The sequence below is a fragment of the Aotus nancymaae genome, unplaced genomic scaffold, assembly GCF_030222135.1.
Source record: "Aotus nancymaae isolate 86718 unplaced genomic scaffold, 86718_ANA_hifiasm-v0.15.2.pri h1tg000001l, whole genome shotgun sequence".
In the NCBI taxonomy this organism is placed as follows: Eukaryota; Metazoa; Chordata; class Mammalia; order Primates; family Aotidae; genus Aotus; species Aotus nancymaae.
This window is the reverse complement of record NW_026988412.1, coordinates 1,047,603-1,067,360: the sequence shown is the minus strand read 5'-3', so window position 1 is coordinate 1,067,360 and position 19,758 is coordinate 1,047,603. Positions and strand designations below refer to the sequence as shown.

General features: G+C 53.1%; 1 protein-coding gene across 2 annotated transcripts in view; it reads right to left on the bottom strand.

Annotated features, from left to right (window-relative positions):
- Positions 1 to 5,513: 5,513 nt before the first annotated feature.
- The window catches only part of ACSS1 (acyl-CoA synthetase short chain family member 1), a 49,844-nt gene continuing 35,599 nt past the window's right edge, over positions 5,514 to 19,758 (bottom strand). For both annotated transcript variants that reach the window (XM_012468648.2, XM_021666246.2), the window contains 8 exons: positions 19,363 to 19,500; positions 14,376 to 14,468; positions 13,194 to 13,306; positions 12,769 to 12,895; positions 11,930 to 12,057; positions 11,719 to 11,782; positions 8,376 to 8,494; positions 5,514 to 7,214 (listed from right to left, as the gene is read on the bottom strand). In XM_012468648.2, the coding sequence (XP_012324071.2) occupies positions 7,035 to 7,214; positions 8,376 to 8,494; positions 11,719 to 11,782; positions 11,930 to 12,057; positions 12,769 to 12,895; positions 13,194 to 13,306; positions 14,376 to 14,468; positions 19,363 to 19,500 (962 nt within the window). In that variant the 3' untranslated portion in view covers positions 5,514 to 7,034. The remainder of the gene's footprint in view (positions 7,215 to 8,375; positions 8,495 to 11,718; positions 11,783 to 11,929; positions 12,058 to 12,768; positions 12,896 to 13,193; positions 13,307 to 14,375; positions 14,469 to 19,362; positions 19,501 to 19,758) is intronic.

Below are 19,758 nucleotides of genomic sequence, written 5' to 3'. Positions count from 1 at the left end.
TCAGGTGCTTACTGGTAATGTCCTAAGGTATGGGACACCCAGCTCTCTCCTGTCTTCTACTTCTGGGTTTGTTTAGGCTAGGCTTCTTGCCTTCTGGCTTGTCACCTCTCTGGCCAGGGATGGCTCCCTGTGGTCCAGTTCCAGAGACACCAACCAACAACGTTTCTTGTATCTGGAATGAAGACTGGCACAGGTGGGGGCCTCAGTTTAGCTATTAGCAACAGCCACCAGAACAGAACCAAGTGCAAACTCAGGCACCCACAAGTGGAAAGTGTGGGGAGTGATGGCATTCCTCTAGTATGGCTGATAGGGAGCAAGTTGTTAGGGATGACTTCACTCTCCCATGGCCTTAATAGAGGGAGAAGAGCTAGCTGGACAGCTGAGCAAAAGCATGCCCCTTCTCCCTACCCAGACAAAGGTAAACTGGGCCTATCTTCTCTGTTTCTTCCCTTTCTGCCCTCCAGAGAGCAAGGTGGGTGAGGATACCCTGATTTCCTCACTCTGATGCTTGTGAGCCAGAGCAGCAGACAAGAGGGCTTTCGGGTGCCACATAGGGCTTGCCTTCTTCATAGGTCTGCCCTATGCCTTCAGGGCAGTTCATTCCCCTCCCGCCACAGGAGAACTCCAGAGCCTGAGGGGCACCTCCGTCCCCTGCCTTTCTCCATCAGGCAGACCAAAGCTCTTCCCACTCATCATCTAGGTCAGTGTGACACCTGTTCACTCTTCATTCTACAGATATCACTGGGCACTGGCATGTGCCGGGCACTGCTGTAGGCACTGGGGATTGGGATTGGTGTTACTCGCCTTGTTTATCAGTATCTGACTGCAGACCCTCACTCACTTCAGTAAGTGCCACAGAGCTCCCAAGTCTTTATAGGGAAGCTAATCTGGAACACAAGTCACTTAAGAACTCACAGGAGGAGCATCTCTTGAACTCAGTAACTGACTTTAAGCATTTGTGTTTTCTCAGGGGCCCAGTTTCTTGCTCCACTCTGCTTACATGCACACACCGGAGAGGCGAACCTAAGGAGATGAGCACCTTCTCCTTCCCTTCCCACGGCTCAGATCCTGCTTCTCCGGTTTCCTTCCTTCAAGTCCCTGTGCCAGGAGGCCATGGCAGTGTTGGGCTCCAAAATGAAAATGTGGGCACCTTCACAATGGCAGTGACTGGACTCAGAGGCATTCCATGGAAGGGGGGAAGAGCTGCCTATGCTGGGCAGCAGAGGCAAAGGCTTCAACTGGGCCTCATGCATTGTGGCTGTGCTTGATTGTGTCACCCCAGAGGGGCTGAACTTTAAGACAGTGGCTCTCAACTTTGGCTGCATGTTGGAATCATCTGGAAAGATACCTGCGTCCCGCCCCAGAAATTCTGGTGTCACTGGTCTGGGATATGGCTTGTGCACCGGGAGTTTTAAAATACTGTTAGAAGCTAAATTTGAAATAGACTAGCACTTTAAAGGCAAATAGAAAATAAAGAAGTACATACAGCATTCCAGTTTGGGGAATCTGAGGCCAGTGTCTCTAAGACTGGGGACCTTGAAGAATAACTGCCACCACCACTTGGCACTGGGGGCCGAGCGACTGCCCGCCTGCAGGAGACACCTGAGACGCAGCGCTGGGCTGGGAGGCTGCTGCAAGGATGCAGGTGAGACGCTGAGGAAACACCCCTCCCCTCACCTGGGCTGGAGCTCTGCCAAACTTCAGAGCACTTGAAGTCATAGGAGAACATGCTCTCTGACCACAGTGCAAATAAGCTAAACACCAATAACAAAAACTAGAAAGTAACAAAAACTAAATGTTTAGAAATTTTAGAAATAGGCCAGGTGTGGTGGCTCATGCCTGTAATCTCAACACCTGAGGCAGGTAGATCACCTGAGGTCAGGAGTTCAAGGCTACCCTGGCCAGCGAGGTGAAACCTCGTCTCTACTAAAAATACAAAAATTAGCCAGATGTGGTGGCATGCACCTGTAGTCCCAGCTACTCAGGAGGCTGAGGGAGGAGAATCGCTTGAACCCGGGAGGTGGATGTTGCAGTGAGCCAAGATCATGCCACTACATTCGAGACTGGGTAACAGAGCGAGACTCCATCTCAAAAGAAAAAACATAGAAATTTTAGAAATCTATATTTTTCTAAACAATCCATGATGAAAAGAAGTCACAGTGTCAAGTAGAAAAGCCGGAACTGCACTCCCAAAAGGGCAGATGCCTCTGCGGACCTGGCCCTCCCACGGGATAGCTGGGAGTAGGTTGGATAGCCAGTCTGTTTGCTCTGCAGAAATTTCTTTGTGGAATAGCAGAAGGGTATTGCAGCGATGCCAAGTAAACACAGAACAGGAATCCTAGAAGCTAGAGAAGGAGGAAGCCTTGCCCAGAAGCCCTGGAGCAGCTCTGTTTGTTAATTATTTTTGTAGCAACCAAGGGAACATTGGTGAGCTCCCTACAGAGTAACCACAAGTCAGCATCAAAGTAGGCAAGTGGCTGGCCGGTGGTTTTTCACAGTGTCGTTGCTTTTCTTCCCAGATTTGCAGTTTGAGGGAGGCAGCTTGCCCTGGGAACTCTGCTGGTAGGGCATCATGCAGCACGGTCCGGAATCCCTTTCTTTCTTTGTCACACTCTTTGTACAATATAAAGTAGGAAAGTTGTATTCGTTTGTATTCATTTGCTGCTATAACTAAATATCATAGGCTGGGTGGCTTAAACCACAGAAATCTGTTTCTATGGAGGCCGGGAAGTACAAGATCAAGGGGTTGACAGATGAGTGTCTGGGGAGGGCCCTCTTGCTGCTGTGCAGATGGGTGTCTGGGGAGGGCCCTCTTGCTGGTGTGCAGACGGGTGTCTGGGGAGGGCCCTCTTGCTGCTGTGCAGACGGGTGTCTGGGGAGGGCCCTCTTGCTGGTGTGCAGATGGGTGTCTGGGGAGGGCCCGCTTGCTGGTGTGCAGATGGGTGTCTGGGGAGGGCCCGCTTGCTGGTGTGCAGATGACCATCTTCACTGTCCTCACCTGGAGGAGGAGAGCAGAGAAAGAGGAAGCAAGCTCTCTTCTGTCATTTATAAGGGCACTAGCTCCATTTATAACAGCTCCACTCTCATGGCCTAATCACCTCCCAAAGGCCTCATCTCCTAACACTGTCTCCTTTTGGGTTAGGATTTCAACATACGAATTTGAGGAGTGAAGGGGTGCAAACATTCAGACCATGCAAAATTTGTTTCTACCTGTTTGACACCATGGGAAAAAAACAATCAGTATTCACGGCCCCAGAAATGATATGCTTATTTGGTTTAATCCTGTTATATAGCAAATTCCCCAACAATGAAAAAAGGGAAAGTTATGTAACTCAGAGTAGAGGTCACTAAACCACACACTGGCACACGCCCCTTGAAAAAAAATCACGATCTGCAGGAAAGCTTCTTCCTGGCCTGGATTTAGGCGTCTTCTTTCCCCTATTCAAAATACCAATTAGTAGAGCTACACGAAGTTCAGCAGGAAGATACCTTAAAAAAAATAAAGCGCTGCCAGTATTCCTCCAAAGCTGTCCCAGGAAGGGGCAGCACATCTGGCCGAGCAGGGAGGTCAAGAGTGCAGGCCCTGGAGTCGGACAAGCTCCGTCCAAGTCCCAGCTCTGCCACTCCCCACCTGTCCTGCCAAGTGGGAAGAATAGTGTCTGTGTCAGAAGGCAACGTCGGGGTACGACGGGGTCATGGAATCTGGAACCTGCCACAGGGCCTTTCTTGTGTGCAGTGCTCCACAAATGTGGGTCTCTGCCATTGTTCCCTGGCATTGGGTGTTGTGGGTGGGGTGGGGTGCGTGTGAATGCGCTCTGTACGCACTCCCACACCTCGAGCCAGCCTCACCACGTTCCACAGCTGCGTCTCCATCCTTCAGCTGGGCAGAGGAAATGGGGGCAGGGGATTCACGGTGCCTTTTCAGCACCGTAGGCTGGCAGCTGTGGGCGGGTGGGGTGCGCACATGCCCAATGGCAGCACATGATCTGCCTTCAGACAGACGTGTGCGGTCAGCTCATGAACGCTAGCCATGATTTCATGTTTAAATTTAAAGTTTAAGAGACACATTTCCCTTAATTAATCGTTTTCCTTTGAGCACAACAACTTTTGTTGTAGCTGCTTTAAGTGGAAATCACTCTTAGAAGGTACTGACACGGCTGCTTTCTGTATCTGGACATCATTTGCCTTCATGACTGTGGTCACTACACACGTCATGTGTCAGGCTGGCCTGTGGCCATCTTTGAGCCCCAGTCTGGGGGTTCCTGTGTCCCGCTCTCAGCTCTCAGACGCCTCACCCCTGCGGCCACTGCTCTTCTCTCGGTGGCACTGTGGGGTCTCTGTCAGGACATTTCAGTTATGATAGAAAGCTGACAAGGAGAAGTGCAGTCCAGGGACCGCACGGGGCTGGGTGGTGGGACTGGGCCTCGGCGGGTTCCCCCGGGCTCCGCTTCTTCTGTGCCATTCTGCTCTCAGACCAGGCCTCCCTGCAGTGACCACCTCCTGTCTTGCCCAGCAGGTGGAGGGCAGCAGTCCCTTTCCCAAAGGTGTCATGTTCCTCAGAGTCTGCAACAGCGCCCTCTGGCCAGGCCTGTACCTGTCCTTTAGGCTGGGGACTATGATGCTGGGAAGGACCATCACAAATCCACCCTTGCAGCTGGAGAGGATGGTTCCCAAGAGAAATGAGGATGGCCCTCCCAGGAGAGGCAGGGCAGGACAGTCTGGCTTGTTGGGATGCTCCATGTGGCCCACTCACAGTGTGCTGGCCCTGGGAAGCACGTGGCCACACACCCTCCTGCTGAGGGGGCCGATCTCACCTCACTACCCCCATGCAGAGGGCTGCCCTTCATGCATTCAGAGTCCACCTCAGATGGGCACCTGGGCCCCCAGACTCCCTATCCACATCCCTGTGCCCATCCGAGTCAGGGGTGCAGGAGGATGCAGCCCCTGAGGACAGCCCTTCCCAGCTCCTACTCTGGAGGCAGCAGCTGGCCCAGGCCTTGCAGGAGCAGACCCAGGCCACTGAGATTCTGCCTCTGTGGCACCGATTCAGTGCGTCCTGCTGAAGGACTGGCCCACCCTAGCACAGGAATGACCCAGGGACCAGGCCGTGCTCCTCATGCATGCCGCCCAGAGCCAGTCTGCCCCCTCGCTCTCGCCTGTGCTCTAGCCCAGTGCCATCTGCGGACCTCCAAGTGATGGTGGCAGTGCTCCTATTTGACCTGCTGCGCGTGGCCTGTGGGCACTTGAAATGTGGCTACTGCAGCCTGGGAACTGAATTTCTATTCTGTTTAGGTTACAGCTAAATGGCCACATGTGGCTGATGCATCCGCACAGTCAGCCATCCTCGGCAAGGCAGGTGAGCTCACCGAGGAGCAGTCAGGGCTGCAATGTGAAACCCCCAGGAGAAAAGGCCCCTTCCAATTTTGTCTGTAGGATTACATTCAGGAAAGATTTTTTTTAAAAAAAGAGTAGCATTATTGGACCAAAAAAAAAAAAAAACCACAAACAGAAAATGAACAAAATAAAGCTTTATTTGAACTCCATCCCCTACAGATCATTCAAAGGCATGGGACCATGTCCAGGTTCCTCTCAGCAACGTGGAAAGCTAAGCCATTTCACAAACGCACAGCCATACCCACAACTACAGACCCCCACACCCAGGGCACAGCTCTTTGTTGCTAAGCCTGTAACAAAAGACCACCACTCAGGATCTGTGTGTGCCGCAGCCAATGCCACCTCCTGGGCATCATGGGCGCACTCACCCAAGAGACCAGCACAGCCATGGCCAACTGGGTAACTGGGTATCAGTAGCCCAGACATCCCCAAACACCAGCACTGCCACAGGCCCTGAGGGGTAGACCGTGGGGCAAAGAGGACAAACTCTCCCTGCCCTGAGAGCCCCGGCTCACTGGGCCTCCTTCCCCTGCCAAGCACCAGCCCCTGCATGCCTCGCTGGGAGGTAAGCACCCGCTAGCCTCGTGATTTCCATTATCTTGCTAATGTTGGCAGCACCTAAGGCACATTAAGACAGAGAGAGGCTGGATCCAGACCTCCAAGTCTCATCATTGGACTTCAGTGGTTCTGCCCCAACCACAGAGTGAAGGTCAGGTAGCATTTGCCAGGACCTGGCTCTAACCAAATTGGCGCTCTAACAAGTCACCTGAGTTTTCAGTAGCTTCCCTGAACAGCCCACCTATTTGGAGCGTGTTGCCTCTCCTACCAGGAGGAATCTGGGGACACAAAAATCTTTCTGGATTACAGCGTTGAGAAACAGAACATGACTGGAGCAGCTTTAGAACTAAGGTGGGCACATTCACCCCATCGCTTAGGAGTTCGCTCCATTATACACAACCAAGCACAGGAGAAACAGTCACCAGACAAGGAAACTGGAGGCTTGGAAGTTCTCAGGGAGCTGTTTAGATAGAGGTACAAACATCTGCAATTCAAAGTTCCAAATACACTAACAATAATTAAAAGTGCAGCCTCCGATCCTCACGTTTCCCCACCAGTAGAGGCAAAAAGGAGATTTTCATAACTACATGTTAAAAATAACATGTTCAAGTAAATTCACACACTACACGTGAGTGCTGCACGCTGTTCTTCCACAACGTAAAAGTATAAAAATAAAATTTCTGCCCTTTGTATCTAGAAGCATCTGGAGAAAACGCGGTTGCTCCTAGCTCTGTGTTATCTGAGCAGGCGTGCTATTCCAGGGCCGCACCTTCCTGTGCTGACTCAAAGAGGGCAGGGGAATGGAGATGGCAACACCTTTTCATTCCAGGAAACCAAACTCAGGTTGGCAGAGCCAGCCCTAGCCAAGTCAACAGCCTCTCCATGGGTGACACTCCTGGGACTTCCAACAGACGGGAGAAAGGAATCTTAGCCCAGCTTCACATGAGGGTGGTGTGGGTCATGTGTGGGGTGGGGACTGCTTGTGGGACTTAGGAAGACACCAACCTCAGGGGTACCTTCTGGGCAGGACAAGCCAGGGCTCGGGAGCTCGCCGCATCCCAAGAGCCCCACAAGGCGCCAGCTCACTTGGTGGCAGCCTGCTTGTCCTTGCACTTCTGGTAGGCACGCAGGATCTCCATGATGATGCTGGGATCCTCCAGGGTGCTAGTGTCCCCCAGGTCATGGACCTCACCAGTGACGATCTTCCTCAGGAGTCGCCGCATGACCTTTCCAGACCTGGTTTTTGGAAGACGTCTCACCACCTGGCAAGGAATGGGCACAGTGTTAGAGCATGGATGGTGCCCAGCCTCCGTGCCAGTGTGGACTGCACTGAGATCAGAAGGGCTCTTCTCAGGGGGGATGCCCTCCCAGGGATCCACAAGGGATGTCTAAGGCTCCACCCCACAGAATGGAGAGGCCCAAGGTCTCGGCTTTACCCTCCTCCTATGTGGACCTAAGCTGAAACCCACCCATCCCAACACCCTCCACCAGGCAAGGTCCACCCGGGCCAGGTTCACCCCACACTGCCGCCTGTCTGCCCTGCCACTGTGCCACATGCAGGCACCCAGGTGGCAACAGGTCCAAGCGCCTCATCTCCATTCCCTGGCCTGGGACTTAGCAGGTTTTGTCTTACATAAGACGTGAGAACTACTTAAGAGAAAAGTTTTGTCTTGATGTTTGAAAAGCTAACGTGGAGCATTTTCAAACAACTACGGCCCATTCACTGCAAATGGCAATACCTTAAGAGCTGTGTTTGGGACCTTCGACAGTGACCTTGTCTTTTGAAATAGTTCAGTTCACTTAGGGCAAGTCCAGGTCTCCTGAAACTCTGGTCACTGGGCCAAAAGTGTCAACTCTCGTAATACCAAATGGAGCTGCACCCTGCTGCCTCCAAGGGCCACCAAGCCCGGAGTCACTGCAGGCAATGTTCATAAAGGAGGGAATTAAAAGCCAAAGGCTGAAGAGGCAGCCCAATCCCCCCCCGATTCTGACCCCCTCAGGTAGAGGTCTGGTGCCAGTTTTCTGGCACCAGAAAAAGTGATCAGAAACCACACTGGGGCTGGAGAACCCTGGGGCTGTCCCATGTCTCTAATGAAAAGCCCTAAGGTTCTTCACCAGCAGCCCCGTTTCTGTGACTAGCCTGCACATGCCAACATACGAGAGTCAAAGCCTGCCTGGGCGACCTCCTGGACAGGTGAGCTGGCTGAGCGTGGAAGCCTGCCCGGGCGACCTCCTGCCCTGTCTCTTCCCTCTATGACAACACAGTGACCCACCATCCTCCCCACCACCCAGGAAAACCAAATAGCTAGTGTCCATTTTGATGCTAATTGGAATAAAGTAATATGCTCCTAAAAGACCGTTGTCACTTGACAGTTGTGGGACACACAGCAGCACAGCCCCACCTGCGTGGGAGGCCCACTCACCAGGATCTCCTCAGGCACAGCATATTTGGCGATCTTAGTGGCCACCATGGACTTGATCTCCTGCACCACCATATCTGAGTCACCCGCACTGTCTTTCAACACAATGAAGGCAAAGGCAGCTGAAAATAAAGCCAAGTTTGGTGATGTATTAAATACTAGACCACAAGCCAACTCCTAAGGCAGAGTGCTGTGCACGGACTGCCAGAAATCCAAAGGGCTTTTGAATCACATGTTAGTGACATCATAGCAGCTGTCACATGTTAGTGACATCGTTTGCAACATCTTTAGTTGCAAACCCAAAGATGCACTTCAGTTTCACAAAAAGTGGCAGTGATTCTAACAGCTCCACAAATGTTCCAGGTGAGTGCTCACGTGTGGCTGAGAGCTTGGCATCTCAGCTCTGGTGCTGACTGGCTGTGTGTGATCTGGGACATGGGATCTCCTCTCTGTGTCCTCATCTGTGAAATAACCTCTAATGTGGGCTGACCGGGGACTTCCATGAGAAGGTGCACAGATGTACAGCGAGTGGGCACCACCAGCCACTGGGGGCATGTGTGCAACATGGTGCCATGGGCCAGGGTGGCTATTTCAGTTCAATGAAAACAGCAGCTCCTCGGCTGCATGAGCCACACTTCAAGCGCTATTCAGCACCATGCGCGGCCAGAGGCTGCCGCCCTGAACAGCACAGACGTGGAGCGGCTGAGAGTTCTGCTGGGCAGCACTGGCCAGCCCACATTTCAGTATAAATCCTAGGTTTGGTTTTTCAGTACTCTGGCACGTCCAGGAAGGGCCCACACTGTGACAAGGGATCTAATTTGAGTGGAGTTGCTCGTCCTGGCACCATCCCTGACGGCCTGCCCATCCCCGCTGGCCTGTAAGGTGTTCTGTCTCTCCCACGAAGCTTCTATACATGTGCGGCTCTCCTACTGCTCATCCCAGCCCCATGCCACCTTCACCCGTCTTCCCCTGACAAGTAGCACCTGGCTGTCTCGTCTCCTCAGTGACCATCTTTCTTGCTCTTTGTCTGTCTCTCCCCTCTACTCCTGACCCCTCCAGCATGCTAGCTCTATGGGGGCAGAAACCCTCTCCCTCACTGCTGTGTCCCCAGCATCTAGAGCCATGTCTGGAACACAGCGCGTGTTCAACACATGGTTGTTAAGTGCATGAGTGGATGGTTATCTGAACAAGCTACGATCTGTAAAGACCTACAGCCTTTGCCAGAAAGGCCTTCCCAGATCCATGTGGCAAACTCCTATTCATCCCTTAAGGCCCAATTCAGCCACCTCCTGCTCTGTGAAGCCTTTCCTGACTCCACCCATGAGTCTAGTTTATGGCACTTGTTGTGTGGGAACAGCTGTCAGGCCCCCCGTTGTCACCCCACTAACTTGTGAGATCTTTGAGGTTAAGAACACCATTTCTCTCATCTTGGCCGTTGAGATGGGATCAGAAATGGTCCTGGACTGTTGAGTTCTGAGGACGGAGCTGGAGGGAGGAAACCCCCCACATGGGTAGAGGAGCCAGTTAAGAGCCAGGCAGAGGCAGGCAAGGCTGAGGACACCGGAGACAAGAGAGACAAGAGCCCGGCCAGCGGCACCAGAAGCTTGCTGGGTCTGTATCCTGGACAAGCTCCAGGGCTGCCCTTTCTCAGCGTTGGTGCAAAACCAGAGAGTGGGGACGAATACACGACAATACAGGCAGCTTTACTGCGAACCAGGAGCTGCTCATCAGCTCTTCATAATCACAGAATGGATGATCAAATTCATTGGCAATCAGGAAAACGCACACCATCATATGCGTGATACACAAATTCTCCTCACACATCTGGCAGACACTACGAGGCCTGGCAACGTGAGACTTGCAACAGCTCCATACACACAGTATGTGCCCCGGGCAGCAGCATCCACAGCAGACCACACCCCAACACCACCCCAACCGACCTAAGGCTAGGCTGCCCTATGACAGACAATGACTGTGATGCCCAAACGTTTGTCTAAAGGTCACTTGCTTTATGGGGTTCAATCCAGGGGCTGCTGAGCCCCAGACACGGTGGACCATGCCTGCGGTCACAGGCCCATTTCAGTGGCCCCAGGCAGTGCTGGCTCAGCCATGAGACTCGGACACAGATGGGGCTTCCACATTCCAGAATATACCAGTGCCCTGCGGAATCCCAGCCAAGAGACGTGAAATGCAGGATTCCCCAGAGGAGGGGTCCAGACTCCTACCAGAGCGAGGTACCCTCAGGGGGGCTCTAAGTTACCCCAGTCCCAGCTGAGGAACTGCCCTTGTCTCCATCCTCGCTGACCCTCCTGATCACATCTGGACAGGTCGCCGGGCAAGGGCCCCACCAGCTCTTTCTCACATCCCAGCCTTACCAGCTGAAGGCTGATAAGGGTGTCGTCCATCCACCCTGTGACCTGATCCAGCCTTATCAGCTGGGATGTGAGAGAGAGCTGGTGGGGCCCTTTCCATGGCAACTGAAAATGCTGTTTGTAAAGCACTGATATAAATTCTCAATTTTGTAATGGGTAAATTTAAAGAAAGCATTTAAGTAAATAATGGAACAGTGGCACACAGAAGTACAGGGAGGCAGGTGACATGTGGGACACACTGTGACAGTGCGAGGGCAAGCCTGACGCAGGCCACTGGACAAGGCAGGGGAGGCCGGTCTGCCCAGCAGTGCCCTGGCATGGGATCAGTGTGTGTCCAGGTCACGCCAGGACAGGCAGTGACAACACCTAGGTACTCCCGCCCCGTCCCGGGCCCAGCCACCTAGAAGCTGGTGGACTCAAAACAAAGTGTGGCCTTGGTAAAGAAGACCATTCTAGTCCCTCATTCTGCATTCCCCGGCACGTCACTGTGCAGTGGGAACCACAGGTCAGATTCGTCCAAAACGAGTCCCAGCGCAGCACACAGCCTGCGCACTTCAGGCACACACGTGGCGGCTGCAGAGCCGGCTCGAGTACTCTGACCGAGCCCGTGAGGACACATGAGACTGGACGTTTTCCCATAAACTCTCTGTAACAGGGCTGGACGGTGTCCCAACCAGATACACCATGGACAGAGGCAGAAACTCCCCAAGCTTAGCCAAGGCCAAATGGGTCACAGCCACCGTGGATGCGTGTCCTGAAAGGACAGCAGAGCCAGGGCATTTCAGAAACCTGACCTGACACGAATGCTGCTCAGCCTCCTCCCCTACGGTTTCCACTTGAGAGAGAAGACCACCAACAGCTTGGCCCACAGTATCCCCTCTCACCCCGCTCTCCAGAGCCTGCTCCCCGTACAGAGGTGCTGTAATGGGCATGGGGTCAAGAACCAGGAAGGAGCTCTTCTCCAGGACACTCACCTTCTCCTTTGATGTCGTGGGGGTAGCCAATGACAGCACTTTCTGGCACTGCAGGGTGGTCGGCCTGTGTACAACAGAGAACAAAAAGGCAAAATGTGGTGGCCCCTGGTGCTAGAGGTGACTCGGGCCAGGGACTCCCACCCCAACTCAGAGGCCCACAGGGGCATCATGGAGGTGCAGGAGCAAGCGGGGAGGCCCAGCCTGCGCTCACCATGGCATCCTCGATCTCTGCGGTCCCCAGCCGGTGGCCACTGATGTTGATGACGTCGTCCATCCGCCCTGTGATCTGGTAATAGCCACCCTCGGTTCGGTAAGCCCCATCTCCAGTGAAGTAATAACCTGCACCACAGCAGGGAAATTCAGCACCAGGAACCCTGATCCGGAACCCACATCCTCACCTCACTAAGCACAAAGCTCTGCAGCCCAGCACGCAGCCGAAGTCCCACCCACCGGCCCTCCTTGCAACTCCAATGCTTCTGTATGCTCTAGGGCACGGGCAGGCAGCTCCAAGACATGGAGACTTTGGGGAGCAGAAGGTAGACAAGCAGCACATCCAGGACGCTTCTCCAAATCATTTGAGTCTCATTTACAAGCTTGAGACTGAAAATCACTGGTTCCAACAAGACGGAGGAGAGAGCGTTCATGTAAGTTTCCAAACCAAGGACAAAAAAGGAAACTGGGAAAAAATAAAAATGAACTGGAAGAAAACTCCCAGCCTTGGTGACAGTCTTCCAAGGTGCTTCTCCACTCTCCCTTCCCAGCAGCTAACAAGATCTCTCCACGGGACTGGCTGCACTGCAGGACAGCACACTCACACCTAAGTAGCCCCAAGGACATCCCGGAGTGGAGACTCACTCCCACTGTCAAGATAAGGAAAGCCAGGGAGATGCAGCAAAGGGAGAAGGGGCTGGAGTCAACCTCAGGCCTTGGGAGCGCCTCTTCCTGGCCACCATGCTACGCTGCACTCAAATCCCATTAAAAATGTGTTCGGAGCTAAGATTCCAGCAGTCAGCTGAAAAGGCATGAGAGGGTCCCCGACGGCCCACTCACCTGGGTAGGCCTTGAAGTAGGCGTCCACAAACCGCTGGTGGTCGCCATAGATGGTCCTGGCCATGCCCGGCCAGGCCTGGGAGATGCACAGGGCCCCGGAGACGTTGCTGCCCTCTATGGCGCTGCCCTGCAGACCCGGGACATGCGTGTGAGAGAAAGGCAGGCTCTGGGTGAGAAGCATGCCGGAAAATGACAAGCCCTGCCCTCAAGGGAGCTGTCCATAGCCCTCCCCTTTCCCTGAGGAGGGCCCCAAACCGCCCATGTGGCTGCTACCCAGTGCACGCTACCAGCTGCAGTGCACACTGCAAGGTCAGCAGCCTCCCGCTAGGTACAGACCTGGGCACACGGGAGGGAGCTGGGCTGGGCAGGCGGGGACCAAGGGCCGGCGAGCACATGGCTCCCATGCGGGGGAGGCCCATACACACCTTCTCATCCATAAGGACGGGGATGATGCCAAAGAAAGGCCTCATCGCCATGCCAGGAAGGATTTCCGCCCCTTCTTCTGAGGGCCGTGGTGCAATGCAGATACCACCGGTTTCTGCAGGGAGGACAAGGAAGAAATGCGTGATCGTCCCCAGAATCCAGGGACGTGTGTATCCCGAGTCGGGGGTGGGTGGGACTGTCCCTGTTGTGGGCAAGGAAACACCTCAGGGGCACAAGGATTTTTGAGGCAAACCAGATGTGGGTCTGGTGCCCTCCACTGCGGATATAAGAGGGGGCCCCAGAGTGGCCTCAGCCCCAGGAGCTCTGGCGTCCCACAGCCAGCTGCAGGCCCCCTCGCCATGTCAGGCCCTTGCTTGAAGTGGGGAAGGGCAGAGCCCACCCACTTACACATGAAGATGTGGAAAATGAATTGCTTCTGGGCCAGTGCCCATTTGACACGGGCCCAACAACAAAAAAAGGTGCCCGCAAATCCTGCCCTCACCAGCTTTCTCTGGCACTTGTCTCTACCAGCCTGTACCAGGGAAATGTCCCAGAGACTTAGCTAGAGAATCTCTGTCCCAGGTTTTCCTGATTGGTTGGGACTGTCCCATGGGAATGTCTCATTTTCTGGCTTCTTTGAGGATGAGCCTCAGTTACATTCATTACATCTGTGGTGATCTCTCACCACAAGCATCCTAATAAGTCAGATGCCCAAGAGAAGTGGGGATAAATCCAAACAAAATGTCACAGAAAAATTCCTTTTCCCACTAAAATTTAAATTTAGACTCATGCTCCCTTAGAAGACAGGGCCTGTCTCATCAGATGTTCCCATGTTTAGAAAGGGGCGCTGGGAAGGGACGCGGCCCCTGAGCTCCAGGTACGCACCAGGCCTTGGGCAGCACGCCTCGGCTATGTCACCTCAGCTCATCCTCACCCGGGCCTGTGGGGGGCGCCCCCACCTCACAAAGGAGGAAACCGAGGCTCAGAGAAGTTGTGACCACAGGTCCCATAGCTGGGAAACAGCAGCCTGGTAACCTCTGGTTCCCTCACTCCAGGCCCCAGGGTTTCCGTGGCCTCAGGCGTTGATGCATCTTCCATCGCACCTGGCGTTGAGAGCTCAGACCCCATTCCCAGCCTCACACCCAACCCTACAGACTCAGAACCTGTTCTCCAGGCCTCCTCACCTGTCTGCCACCAAGTGTCCACCAGCGTGCACCTGCTGTCCCCCACCACCCTGTGCAGCCACTCCCAGGCCTCATAGTTGATGGGCTCTCCCACTGAAACCACACAGGAAAGAAGATGTTAACAGGCTGCAAATAAACCTGAAGCCAAAAGGAAGTGGTTTTTTGTTTGTTTGTTTGTTTGTTTGTTTGTTGAGATGGTCTTGCTCTGTGGAATGGCGCGATCTCGGCTCACTGCAACTTCCGCCTCCGGGGTTCAAGTGACTCTCCTGTCTCAGCCTCCCAAGTAGCTGGATTACAGGCACGCGCCACCACACCTGGCTAATTTTTGTATTTTTAGTAGAGTGGGGATTTCACCATGTTGGCCAGGCTGGTCTCGAGCTCCTGACCTCAGGTGATCTGCCCGCCTTGGTCTCCCAAAGTGCTGGAATTACAGGTGTGAGCCGCTGCGCCCAGCCAAAGGAAGAGATTTTTGAGGAGAAAACAGCTCTGTAATTCTTGTTTAAGACCATACAAGGAGACCTGAAAATGCAGTGAGACACATCATATTGATCATATTGATCATCAAAGAAACGCACATGACAGTGAGGTGTTTTTACCATGAGATGCTTGAAAATCAAAAAGCCGGCAAGAATGTGGGGAAAACAGGATTCCGCAGATACAAATAGGAGTGTGGTTTGGTACAGCAATTTTGGGGAGCAATCTGGATGTTTCTCTTAACATTTAAAACTCCATACATCCAATACGACTATTGTGTGCAACTGCTTGGGGCAGAATCTACTATAGCTAAGCACATGTTTATCATTTTACCTCAAAACATGATCCCTGACTTCCACCCTACAGAAATGACTGCAGATGCCACCAGAAGTGTAAAGGGCATCCTCAGCAGTCCTGTTCATGCCAGAAACCACACACGTCCCTCGGGAGCAGGTGGGTAAATGCAGCTTGGCACGCTCCTGCAGAGGAATGCCACACTGCAACGAAGATGGCAAACCACCACGACCCACTGAGGTATGGACGAGTCTGAGGCACAGTGCTGAGCAAGGAGGGATGTGCTGTGTGATCCCACCCAGCTGAGGTTCAAGTGCAGCCAGATCCATCCGTGGTGACGCAGGCCACACCGTGGTCATGGCTTAGGTAACTCCTGTGACTGGGAGAAGGCATAAGGGGGCTTCTGGGGACTGTGAATTTCTGTAGCATGTATACATGTAAACATCTCTTAAGTTAAACACTTAATATCTGTACCCTTGTGTATACATTATACCTCAATAGAAAGGAAAATGATATGCGTACGCCCTAGGACTCTGTGTCTACGTTATGACATTTCCACACCAGACCGGCACTCAGCCAGAACTCGCCAGCCTAGATGTGCTGTCACTAAAACGTTGAAATACTCTCATGCTGGTGGTTGCCAGGACCACCCAAAACCCAAGGCCTGTCCCAGCAGTGGCCCTGCAGCCGTGCTGCATGATCAGTGCTGATCACATGGGCGGCTGGGTGTCTTGCGTGTCACACCTGCACTCAGAACATCCACAAGGGCAGAGAGATGCCCCACAGCACTTGTGGACACACTGGGAGACTGTGACAGTCTGCGCCCAGCCAGAGGGATGTGACCACATGAGCCAGAGCAATCCCCATAGCAGGGCAGATCCATGTGGAACCATGCAGATTCTACAGTCTTCAGAGAAACGTTACAGCATAATAGCACAGTGTGGTAACTTTCATGTTAAAGAAAACATCATTTAACAGAGCTGCATCCAGTACAGGAACTTAACTGAGGATACGGGGCCGAAGGCACAGGAGCAACAAGGTCCCCTGGAGCAGAGGTCAAGGAAGACCTCAGCTTTTTTTTCCTTTCTTCTTTAAAGAGACAAGGATCTCGCTCTGTTGCCCAGGCTGGAGCGCAGTGGCACGATCACGGCTCACTGTAGCCTTGACCTCCTGGGCTCAAGGATCCTCCCACCTCAGCCTCCCAAGTGGCTGGGATCACAGGCATGTGCCACCACACCCAACGCCTAAGGATATCGGTTTTAATTACATGCTCCAATTTCTTCTTTTCACAAGAGCGTATCCATATATTACTTATGAAATTGAAAGTTTAAAAAAGCTTTGAGAAATACAAATCTAGGGGAGTGTCTTGAGTGAGTGGGATTCTGACGACTCAATGGACTAAATGTCATGAGAGCTGATTCCGGCTGCCCGGGAAGGGTCTGGGCTGTGGAATTTCAACAGCAGGCATGCCAGCACAGCACTGGCCCTGGCCAAGGGGTGAAGCACACCGACCCCCAGCATGCTCCCAGGTGCTGGGAACCCCAGGTGCCAGACATCACAGGACTCCACGCCACCTGCCAGCATTGCATACCGAGAACAGAACAGTGAGGTGTGTGACTAGCACCTGGCCTCCCACAGCGCTGCAGCTGCAACCGGTTATGTAACAGGAATATGAATGGGCCTATAGACCAGCTAAATACACAAAACACAACTGAGCCTCTGCTGGGGGCTGGCCCCCTAGCTCAGGGGTGTTCCAGGTCTCTGGGGACCCCTGGGTGAGGCAGAGGCTGCTGGGATACACATCCCACTCTAATGCAGCTGCCAGAGCGCACACTTTCTCGAAATGCACTCAGAGTGGTACTCCTTGGCATTGGACTCTGTGACTCTTCCTTCAGCAGACAAATCCCATAAGTGTATCTGGAAAACCAAATCTTGTCCTTCAGCCCTGTCCCCACCTGATGTCCTGTCCCCACCTGAAGCCCCGTCCCCACCTGACGCCTAGGGCCCACTCAGGTGGCCCTGCTGCCAACACCTAGAGGATCTGGCAGTTTCTATGGCCCTGGCCACCCACTGCTTGTTCTCAGTCCCCAAGCACTGCATGGCCCAGAGCACAGGGGCGGAGCTCAGGTCCCCTGAGCTGTGGAGGGCAGTCAGAATCACACGGGCCTCTCAAGCCCAGCTCCAGCATGCCAAGATAGACCATCCAAACTCACCACTTGCTATGGTCTGAATGTTTGTCCCCTCGAAATCTCATGTTGAAACGTAACTGCCATCGTAACAGTATTATGAGGTGGAACCTTTATGAGGTGACTATGCCAAGAGGGTTCTACCCTCATGAGCGGGATTGGTGCCATTATAAAAGGGTGAGTTCAACCTCCTCTTGCTCTCTCTCACCCTCTCTTTGGCCTTCCACCATAGGATGATGCAGCAAGAGGGCCCTCACCGGATGCCAGCACCTTGATGCACCATAGGATGATGCAGCAAGAGGGCCCTCACCAGATGCCAGCACCTTGAAGCGGACTTTGCAGCCTCCAGAAATGGGAGCCAATAGATTTCTGTTCATTATAAATCACCCAGTCTCAGGGTATTCTGTTACAGTAGCACAAAGCAAACTAAGATACACCATCTAGAAAGGAGCCCAACACTCTTTCTGAGAGGTGGAGAGGACAGTACAGGAAGGGAAGCAGAGTGAGCCAGGACCCTAGGAACCTGTTGGGGGGACAGGGTGGGTGCACAGAGCCCAAAAATCAGGTGGGGCGGGGGGCAGATTGAGTTTTACTGACTCTAGAACCAGGTGCTGGGTTCAACACAGGCTGAGTGATCTCCGGCAGGTTCTCTGACCTCTCTGTGCCTCCTCTTCCCCCTCTCTAACGTGAAGCAACATCTGCACTCTGCTCACAGGACTGATGTGAAAATAAAGGCATTTAATACATATTTGCTCTTATTAATAGTATTCAAACCCCTTCTGCTTTTTAATCTAGAAAGCTCTAGAAACAGAAGGTTTTTACTGCTAAGGGGAAAATAAGGGAAAAGAGGAGGAGGAGTCATTGGATGCCTGCTATTCATCGGGAGCTCTCCCCATTAATTATCTCTATGCTAAACATTACAGTAAGGCTCACATCTGACCCTCTGTGGCATCCTCACCACCCTGCAGGTAGGTCTCATCCCCATCTCACATTTGGGACCAAGTGGTGAGCTCTGCAGGGAACAGCCCCAGCTGCAGTGCCTCTTAGCCTGCGGCCAGATGCCTCCATGCCTCGTGGTCACCCAGCAGTAGCAGAAGCACACGCTCACTGCGCTCCCTTCCCGATGCACGTGGCAGAATGGGACACTCTTCCATGGTCACCGCCCTGCATGCTTCCTCAGTGAAAAGACACCAAGCAGGTGGCTGATCACACGTGACAACACATGTCAAGGCAGACATGAAACGGGGCAGGGACAGGAGAGAGAACAGCAAGTCACCAGCACCAGTCCCTTCCAGCACCAGCCTGAAGGACAACACCCCCAGTACTGTAGAAACCGCACTACTGTCACCTTTCCAAACTATTTCCACATGACTTGGCAATATCCATCAACATTACCAGTAAGCCTAAGTTTTGAACTCTCTGCCTGGAAATGTCTACAGTAACAGCAGGGCAGAAGTGCGGGACGGTATCCACTCCACGGACTTGGAGACAATCAAAGGGTCCAACGACGGGGCAGTGTTGGCAGTGTTTAGCAAACTGTAGTTATACTATTACTATTATTATCATTATTTCAAAGACTGAGTCTCACTCTGTCACCAGGCTGGAGTGCAGTGGTGCAGTCACAGCTCAGTGCAGCCTCAAACTCCTGGGCTCAAGCAATCCTCCCGCCTCAGCCTGTGCCACCACACCCAGCTGTTATACAATTAAACCCCATACACCCACTAAAGAAATGACTTGGCCCTTAACTTATTGAGTGGGTAAGTATTCCTCATGAAGATTAAGCTACAGAAATTGAGTACAGAAACAATGGCACAGAAAATGTCTGGAATGTTGTTCTCCGGAAGTAACTGCTACCAGCTCTGGGGAGGGGCTTACGGTGGCAACAGGGGCTTTCTACCAGAACCGGTCTGGCGTTGCATGAATTTCACACACACAAAGCCGGGCAGCTTCATGACTGACGTCCTGCTGAACCGTACTGGCTCTGAGGGTCTAGGGCAAGCACACCCTCCCCTGCCGCAGGGCAGGTCACTCACCTGACCCCAGGGACCGCAGGGAGGAGCGATCGTACTTCTTCACCCAGGCATCACCGTATTTCAGCAACAGCCGGATAGCCGTTGGGGCGCCATAAAACTGATTGATCTTTAATCTCTCTACTGTCTCCCAGTACCGACCTACGGAAAGGTGCAAGTTCAGTGTCAGCAGGAGAGTCCACCAAACACAATCTACTTTAAACTTAGAGATCAGCCAAGACTTCCTGAGTGCTGGGCATGTGCAGACATGCATATGTCCATAAAAAGGGACATCCCCCCCCCAGTGAAAGACGGAAAGACGCCCCATGGGATGGGGCTCTCCTCCCAGCACTCCCCAGACCCACGGGCAGCACATTCGGGAACAGTCTTCACCTGGCTGAGGGGGATGGCCCAGTTCAA